The sequence below is a fragment of the Apiospora hydei genome, assembly GCF_038363865.1.
Source record: "Apiospora hydei strain CBS 114990 chromosome Unknown utg000004l_segment0_segment0, whole genome shotgun sequence".
In the NCBI taxonomy this organism is placed as follows: Eukaryota; Fungi; Ascomycota; class Sordariomycetes; order Amphisphaeriales; family Apiosporaceae; genus Apiospora; species Apiospora hydei.
The window spans coordinates 174953-184783 of record NW_027117363.1 but is presented as its reverse complement, the minus strand read 5'-3'; the positions used below and the strand labels follow the sequence as shown (position 1 = coordinate 184783).

At 54.6% G+C, this 9831-nt stretch overlaps 1 protein-coding gene across 1 annotated transcript; it reads left to right on the top strand.

The window, feature by feature from the left end:
- Window positions 1–3360: 3360 nt before the first annotated feature.
- Window positions 3361–8343, top strand: PG997_002542 (apsB protein; the record flags this gene model as incomplete). Its single annotated transcript, XM_066806857.1, has 1 exon — window positions 3361–8343. The coding sequence occupies one exon, from the start codon at window positions 3361–3363 to the stop codon at window positions 8341–8343; it is 4983 nt and encodes a 1660-aa protein (XP_066670475.1).
- Window positions 8344–9831: the final 1488 nt, after the last annotated feature.

The following is a 9831-nucleotide window of genomic DNA, read 5'->3' as shown; positions in this document are numbered from 1 at the left end:
CATCACGCATGAAAGAAAGGCAGCATGAAGCATCAAGCATCAAAGAGGGCTGGGGCCATGATGCGTCAAGGTGCAGCTGATAGAAAGATCCACTCGTTTGAAGACGTTTACAGACGAAGGGGTTCAGGGGAAATGCTGGGCTGGCCTGAACAAACTCCCATCCTTCACGTAGACAACTTGCACCTAAAGTCGACGTTTGTAGAAGCTATGGATAACACCCAGCGAAACCCCGTAAGTTCATTGTCGTGTTAGATGTGTTGTTATCAGGAAATCATAGTCATTATATATGCTTTATCTTGCAAAGAGTATTATTCTTCTGGTCGTAAAGGCTGGGGAAGCTACATAAGTACAAGTTAGTATTACAAAGAATCTTGATATCAGGCTGTCTAGAGCTGATGAATGTACATACGTATATTGGTTGCTGGCCTGCGCTGGTGTGAGTCGAAAAGCAAAAGAACAAAAAAAAAGTCAATACGTATATAGGTTGGCAAGGCCTGTGTGTTTGTGCCTACATGGTGACAGTCCGACCTGTCGTGAACGTAACAATAATTTCCAAATTGACGTAGCAGAGATGTAAAACCAATAACTCAGGGCAGTCAAAATAAAATCAAGGGTAAGATGATTGCCACTATCAGAACAGGCTATATGCAGCAAGGCCAAACCACGTGGCTCAGTCCGTGGGATTCGGGTGGTTGGCCGAACCACCCACCACCCAACGCCCGGTTGTAACACGGACTGTGCCCAGATTGAGGATATGTTCTATATTAAGTACAACCTCCTCCGTGAGGTAGGTTGGGTCCAGATGCCATTGGCAAAACTTGACCTGGTTCGGCAGCTGGTTCGGCAGGGGAGCCGGTTCAGGCTAAATCGAGCCGTAATGACCCCTGAGCTGACCACGTGCTTCACATGCTTCTGCGTCAACATAGTCCAAGCGCTGTATCTTTGGTGTCTTGATAGAAATGCATAGCAAATCTTTTACTCGTTCTGACAGTTCGAACTGATAGGATGATAAAGGGGGAAATCCCCAAGTGCGTTCGTACGTGGATCGGCCAGCGTAAGGTGCGTAAGGTATAATTAGGTAGCGGTGTAGTCCAAGCCTAAAGATCGTATTGTGCAACGGATGAGTCCATACTTCTATGACATGCAACATGAGGATGAGTATGCGTAGCAGCATGCAATACTGACTTGACACTTTGGCTAGAGCGATAGGACCAGGAGCGTTCGGTATAGGACGTCTCATTTTGAGATATGGGGTGCGAATAGCTACACCGGTACTTTATATGAACGCGTAGGAGTATAAAATATGAGTGCCCAGAGTAGATAATGTTATATCACTAGTACACCGCGAAAGATCGTATCTAATCTCTCCCATTGCCAAGTCTCATACTTTTCTGTCGTGGGAATATCGTATATATATGGACAATTTGTCGTAAAGTGTCAAGGGGTAAAGCCATGCTATTACCGTCGCTATAACCATAACCTCGCCGGGATATTTTGCTGTGAGGGTTTCAGTGTTTCGGGCAAAATGACCTGCTGTGCAGAGGGCTAGGTCAAGGACGTTGGCACATATCCAAAGCCGTCCGGCCTCAGCATGGAAGCCCTCAAGTAAGCAAAACATGGGATACACCAGCAGTGGGACATGTTTCGATTGTATATGGCAAAGGGGTTATCTACTGACCTCACGATCTTATTGCGTGAACCTGCTGGATGTGTCTACTAACCCCCATGACTTTTGGAGTAAGGGACTTGGGATTGGAAATGTTTACTTGGGTTTGCTGACTAAAATCACCCAAGGAACAACAAACACATGCCGACAACAGGAGATCTTGGGAATTTTAGTCGGTGGGATAAGACAGAGTACGGCTGAGATGCTTGCAGATACGTAGCGACCTGTGCCGTTCGGATGCGACGTTGGCAATCGGTACCAGACCTCGAAAACACCCGGATGGGCTCTACCTGTAGCCGCACTCCGATGATGACTCCGAGACCCAGGTTGATTGCTTTCCGCGATGTGACAGCCTGGCAACCGCAAGGAACAACGCAGCTTCTACGTTGGCCTAGTGTCCAGCGCTGCAGCTAATGTTAGGTCTGTTGTTGAATCGCCAATCCACTTGGGCTGGGTGGCTGGGATGTGACGTGTACAGTGAGAATAGGCTTCTTGGGCATCTGCTGTACTGACGAGATGGATACGCATTTGCTTATTGATGTCGCCTGGACTCAACATCGAGAACATTTCTCGAAGACAGAAGACTCAATAATGGCCTGAGACAGCCCTCCTTTTGCTGGTCTGTTGTAAGCGTAGTGGAGTGGGCTGGGCGGGCTCTAAGCCTATCGCGGCTGCATTAAATCTTTCGGGCACTGGAATTGGCTCAATTGGTGTCCCAGCAACAGCGCCAGCCCACTCAGCGGGTACCTGTACGTGCTGGACCTACAGGGGCTTTTGGTGCTTGGGTGTCTCTAGCAGGGATGCCGCTTCTGGCCAACCGGAAAAGAGGCCCGAGCGGTGCGTCATTGCGCTGGCGAATTGAACGCGACCAAAATGCATCGGGCGTTGTCCACCCCTTTGCTGTTCCTACATCTTGCAGCATTCGCCGTGATCTTGTATGCATGAAGAGACTGGAGAAGAAATCTCGGGGCTCAAGACCTCACCCTCCAATTGCGTGTAGTAGTAATATGGCCACCGATTCGGGTGGGCTCAATTCTGGATACGCGGCTGAAGTCGCATTTTGCGAGCGTGCATGCGATCGTGAAGCCGGAAGCAGAGTCAGTCCTCTGTCAGGTCGACGGTGTGATGTTTGCGAAATAAGCCCTTGCACTGCCATTTCCTGTCAGATGCGGCGGAACATTGAAAACCACATGTCAGCTCCTAACTCCTACCCGGGGGCCATTTGATGGGCCGGGGAGATTAAGATAGTGTGACCTGCACCCCTTTGCCCGTACTTACATTACATACTTCCTCTTAAGGCCATGGCAGTCCGATTTTCCAGGCAGCCCATTGGAAACATTGCTCGATCGAATCACTCAAATGCATTGAAGCCTGCTTCGTCGTTGACCAGCGAGTTTTAGTGTTCCTCGAGGTAAGGCGCGGGAAGTTTGGGGCGGTGGGTTTTGTTTTAGCATCCGGACGGCTTGTAGTTTGGTCTGGTCTGGCGCAGGTGCAGCCTGCCTGCAGGTGAGCGAGCAGTGAGTGAGGAAGTACGGAGTACGGAGTACCTGCACCTCCAACTCCCACCCTCAATGTTGAACACACCTCATTGAATCGCTATCTCGCTCCATCTTGACCTCATCGTCTGCCTCCCGGATCGAGCATGCATTTGTGACCTGGGCAACAGCGCATACCAACACACTCACCCTTCCGCCATGGAAGCCGACGAAAAGAGGCCGTCTGAGGCGCCTTCCTCGCCCGCCCCGACATCGACATCCCCATCCCCATCCCCCGAGTCGCGCCAACCCATCCCTGGTAGCTCGGATGGACAAGGGCAACAATTGCCGCCCAGCCAAAGCGACCCCGAGCAACACGACCAACAAGAAAGCGACGCCGACGACCATGAGCCTTCGACTGCGAAACCATCGGCCACACCCACGATTGCGCTCCCGGCGCATGCATTTGCGAAAGAGAACATACCACTGCTGCAGCCCCCGTCGCGAGAACACCTCCAGCCCGACAGCAGCTACGTCGAGCCCATCAGCATGGACGAGGATCGCCATCTCGATTCCATGGCTGAGGAGCAACAGGTCCGCGCGCAACTGCAAGACGTCGAAGAGAGCTTCATCCCCCCGATCTCCCCCATCCAGATCACCGGCCCAGCACCCGGCATCGACGACACCTATGTATTCGATGCCATCAAAACAAAAACCCCGTCGCCTGCACCCTCAGCCTCCACCACGCGCAGGGAGCACCCAGCCCAGCAGCCGGCCTACAATGACCATGACCATGACCACCACCCCACGTCCACACTGCCTACCGGACCAGCAGATTCCGATCCCACGACGCCAATAAAGAACAAAAATGGCCACGCAGACTCGAGATCGTCACCATCGCATGCAGATACCTCGCCTGCGGCCAATGAGAGCGACCTGCATGATAGCTCTCAGCTACCCACCAGCACCACGCCCCGGTCGCCCCCCAACCAAGCCCAACCCGCTGCCCAACCCGCAATCTCCATCACCGAAACGACCAATCCCGCCAATGATACCTTCACCGCTGACGATGCTGACGCCGGCCATTCCACTTTGGCCCTCGAGACCATGTCTTCGCCCGCCGCCAACGTCGCCGCACGTACCGCCTCTCGAGCTACTTCGAGCGCCGCCGACCAAAGACAGCCGACCCCACAAGACGATCAAGACTTTTCCTCCAGGCACAACAGCTCGCACTTAGATATCCCTCGCCCCGACGACTCGGGCGCGGGTGGCGCCGTACTTCTCCGCCATTCTACCTCGGAGGCTGATCAGTCCAAGTCCACCGACAACTCCATAGATTCCAAGGGAAGCGCGTCCGCCCAAGCTTCTCTCCGGTTTGGCAGTCGGCCCCGGTTTCTGCGCAGTCGGAATGCAAGCCAGCGCTCCTCCACCTCTTCCAATCTCGATAACGATAACGACGATAACGAAAGCGACGTGACGGTAGGGCTGGGTGTCGACTACGCCATCCAGTCTGGGGGTTCAATTCCGGCCTACGGCATGGGCATGCAGCGTAGCATGAGTAACATGCTTGCGCGTTCCATTAGTATGGGCAGCATGGCGTCCGGCATTGAGGACATGGAGCCCGTCCGAGGCCTCGAGCCTCTGGAGCCTTTAGATGAAGTCGAAAGGCCGCCCAGCGGCGAACCGCCAAACTCTTTATCCCCCATCCCAGGCCAAAGCGATGATTCCTTTACTACCCCCAAGCCCAAGAAGACGGGCGCGTTACTGGCACCTACCGACACGGTCATTGCCCGACATGTGCGCAACGTCGAGGTCCCCGAGTCGCTGGCCCGCGAGTACAAGACGCAATCCGGCCTCGAAACCCCCAAGGTCGGCAAGCCCTTGCGCAAGGTTTCCGACTACGCTCCAGCCCCCGGAACCACCGCTAAGAATGGGAGGAACCTGACGCTGAAGGAGCAGTCGAGCACCATTGAGCGTCTGTCCAAGGAGAATTTCGACCTCAAGCTGAAAGTCATGTTCCTGTCCGACCGGCTAGATAAGCTTTCCGAGTCAGGCGTTAAGGAGATGATTTCGGAAAACGTCGAGCTCAAGACCTCCCTGGCCGTCATCCAGCGCGACAACAAAGTCCTGCGGAAAAAGAACAAGGACCTCGAGAAACGGTGGCGCGACCGGGACGACGAGGACCGGCCCAGTACCGCCAGGAGCGGCTACTCTTCCGATGGCCGCACCACTCCCGGTGGCTACGACCCGGACGCCCAGGAGCGGGAGGAAGAGCTCTACTACCTGCGGGAGCGCGTCGAAGAGTACGTCACCGAGATAGAGCAGCTCAAGGCCGAGAACATGGCTTCGCAAGCAGAGAAGAGGAAGCTGGCCGAGGTGGTCAAGGCCATGGGCGACAAGGCTGGCGAACGGGTCGGAGACAGCCTAGGTCGCCAAGAAGAGGCCGACGTCTACAAAGATTTACTCGAACAGGAGACGGCAAGACGCGAGCAGACCGACGACGACAACAGGAAGCTGCGGGACGAGATCTTCCGCCTGAAACAGGAGGTCAACATCGCAACGGGCGGGACTGCTACTACTCCGGGTGGCATGCATCACACTACGAATATATACAACATCACACGAAAGCCCCGGCCTCAATCTCCGTCTCGGTCCCGGCCCATGTCTGGTCTATCTGGAGACCTCGACCAGGCCAGCTCCCAGGCTACGACACTAGTCGATGAGCTGCGACGGGAGACGGACCAGCTGCGCCACGAGAACGCCGAGCTACGTCGCGAAGTTGGCGCCCAGACCTCTATGCTGACATCCCGAAATCGGGAGAAAGAGAGGCTCTACCAAGAGATCGAAGATCTCAAGCTGGCGTCGCGGCGTGGTGGCCCTGCGCCTTCTACCATTGATACGCTGCTTGATCGTTCAGCATCACGCGCTGGTGCCCACGAGAGGTCGCAGTCGCGAGGCAGCGCCCGGACGAAGCTTACTATGAACATGGAGGATCCTGAACGAGAAGACTTCGAGAATAGGCTTGCCGAGCAGCGGGATAAGGTCAACGAGCTCAGAGTAAAGAATCAGGAACTTCAGCATGAGGTGGATACTTGCATGCGGGATTTCGAGGTGGCCTTGGAAGCCAAGCAACAGGCGGAAGAAGACCGCTTGACTATCCAGGCAGAGCTCGACAATACCGTCAACGATCTGATGGCAATGCAGACCGATCGCGACCAGGCACTCCAAGACGCATCCGTCATAGAAGAGGAGTTCAAAGCGCTCCAGCAGGAGGCCCAAGAAGAGATTGAAGCGCTCGAGGGCGAAGCCGATCAGAAGGACCAGGAGATACATCGGTTGCAAGTCGAGGTGCAGGATCGGCAGGAGAACTTCGAAGCTCTCCAAGAGGAGATGCGCAAGATGAGCGATGCGATAATCCGTCTGGAGGATGAACAGGACAAGAAGCACCGGCGCATTGAACAGCTCGAAGCCGAGCTTGGCGAAGCTAACCGCGAGGGAGAAGAGCTGGAGGCCAAGCTTTTGGAGTCCAACGAGAAGGCTAACCGCCTTGGGGTCCAACAGGAATCCAGCCAAGGCGAGATCGCTTTCCTACGGGAAGAACAAGAGGCCGACAAGATCCGCATTGGAGATTTGGAGGCCATGGTTGCCGGCGTCGAGCAAAATCTGCGCGATGAGCGCGAACGGGTTAAGGACCTGAACCAGAGACTGCTTAAGGAGCGTCAGCAGCACGAGCTGATATCTTCGCGCGAGAAGGAAGAGGTGCAACACTTTGTCAACGAGCTGAACAAGGAGTTGACTGCGTCCAAGGACGAGGTGCGCAGGCTACGCAAGAACCTGCACAGCCGAGAGGTCGAGGCGACGGAATGGAAAGAGAGGCTTATTGAGCTCGAAAACAACCTACGCGAGGCTCTCGGCGACCTCAACGGCACCCGGTCCAGTCTGCTCAAGTCTATTGGCACGCTGCAACGCGAACTGGAGAACACGGTTCACGAGTTGAACAGCGCCAAGGCCGCCATGCTGGAGAAGGATCGCATCATCAAGCAGCGCGATGCCCTCTTGGAGTCCCATGGGTTGGAGAGCCGCAAATTGGCGGAGTTGCTCGACAAGGAACGACAGGGCCACCGCAATACTAAGAACGCATTCGACACGTTCCAGCGAACGCATCAGCACGTCTCGCGCACCGTCAATAACCAGGACGGTCGCATTATGGAGCTGGAGACCGCTCGGGCCAACGACAAGAAGAAGATTGCTCAGCTCGAGACATCGTTCAGGGACCAACTTACGGAGCGCAACAACCTGCTCCTTATCCTGTGGACGAGACTGTCCAGCCTCTGTGGTTCCGATTGGGCACACAATAACAGTCTCATCAACGGAAGGGCGCTGCCCAGTCTCGAGGCCGTTACGACCATGCTGCCGGGTTTCAGCAAAAACCTGCTCGCTGCTGTCAAGATGATCGAGAGCCTGACCGGCAGCTTCCATGCCCGCATCAAGGCCGTCCAGAATGATCTCTGGAAGGAGTACCAATCACTAGAAAACAACCTGGACATCCGCATCAAGAAGCTGGATCGCCTGGAGACTATTGTGCGCAACGGCATCGTCAACGGAGACTTCAACAGCACGGCCAAGATCGTGCAGCTCGAAGCGGCCTACCGGGCCGTGAAGATTGAGAACGCCACGCTCCAGCGAGCCAACGATGCCAAGACGCGGGCCGTGAGCGGCTACTTCGACCAGCCCACAAACGGCCGCCGAGGAAGCATAGACGACGATGCTGGCAGCCCCAGCCCCTACATCCCCACGGGACCCATCCGCAAGAGCAGTGGTATTCCCAGGAGCAAGACCACCCCGCAGCTCGAGACGGTCAGCTCGGCCAGCAGCAGCAAGTCGCGGAACAGCACGATGACGCGGACCGCGTCCAACAACCTGGCGCCGCCCGACTTCGAACAGCAGCGGACGGGAACCTCGAACGGGGAGATGGCGTCTACCCCGGGAGGAGGAAGGACGGGCGGTGGCTCGCCGCAGCCCGGACAGGACAACAAGTGGATGTTCCGGCTGCGGGAGCTGGAGCACAAGCTGAAGCAGGAGCGCGAGGCCCGTAACCTGGACCGCGCGGCGGCGCGACAGCGGATCGCCGAGGGGGAGCGGCAGAAGGACGAGCTGGTGGCGGAGCTGATCAAGGTGCGGAGGAAGGGGGCGAGCGAGTAGGAAGTTGCTGCTCCGCTCCGGCCGACCAGAAGGGATGGTGGCGGAGGGGGTATAGGAGGAAGAGGAAGAAGTGTATTTGTATAATGCTACTCTAAGGCCGTGGGGTACTTTTAGCCTAATACGTCTTTACTGTACTTTTTGGGAGGGCGTTTTGGGAGGGAAACCAATTGATCCATGGTGGTTTTCCTGGAGGGGCCAGCATTGATTTTGCCTGCTCAAGGGAGGCAGGCTTTTTTACGGAATTCAAAAGGCAATTTTGGCATTGCGCTGGCGAAAATCAGGGAGAATGGTTATATCATTATTAGTATAACTGGGTATTTGTTTTTTTGTCCTTCAGGCTCTTCCCTCTCTCTTTTGTTACTGAGTATTGTTGGTTGGTTACATAGGCAGTTCTAAGAGTCTCGCAGGGAAAGAGAGGACAGAGAAGGAGAGGGGAGTTTTGCGTCTGTCCATAAGTAGATCGGTAACTGGCGAATGAAAGCAAATCACTTTTATATAAGTACCTACTTACTTTCAATGCTTCGGAATCGGGAATGGGTGCTCATTCTGACATCACTGCCTGTAATAATTCTGGTCCTTGGTGCTGCAGCTAAGTGCTTATTACAGGCATTTCTACGTCGTGATTTCGGCATTGCGTTTGAGGCGGATGCGGCACGGCACATGGCGATGAATGCTGACTTTGATTCTTTATTAGAAGCCAACCAAAAGCCGTAGGTTGGAATTTTTAGTTAGGGACCAGGGCAGGGGTTGCCCGTATTCCAACCGTATTTCGAGGTCCACACACACTTACAGGCCAGCAACTGCGCCCGAAGTTTACTGGTTCAGTGGGGGATCCCGCCCGCTAACGATGGGCAGTGTTTACTTCTTGCACTCTGTTGAGTAAATGATACCATCTTTCTTCTCCAAGCAGCGATATTGCCTGAGCAATTGAGACGAACATGTGTAAAAACTGACATTGATCAAGTAACTGCAAGTGGAATGGTATAATATCTCATATTGCGATGAAGAAATGAGAACGGTATACATGCAAGCCACCGCGTTTCACCATGGCAGAAGACTGCGAATCTCATGGCTCATTGCTCTGCACATCACGACCAGCCCCGGCTCTTGGCGCATCTCAGCCCTGCCAAATCAGGAGCCGTCCTCTAGACCCCTCCCGGAGATCTATTTCTACTTGGGGGCGCCGCCTGTGGGGATCTAGTGAGATTGCCGTGGACTGCGCCGTCAGCACTACTGCAGGAATGGGAATAGCAACGGCTTGTTTTTGCACTACAGAATAGATCGATTGGAACACAAAGACAATGGACGGCGTAAGCAAAGCAGGCATGCGGCAGGGGTCAGGAAAGGTAGTCAGGCAGTGTTTGTGGGAATATTTCCACACACTTACCCTTTGGTTGGGACGTCTTTCTGTTCCTCTTATTATTCATCTCTTTTCGCGATCCCAAATGAGTGTACACTCTTAGCACCTACTACTGCGACTGCTCGCCG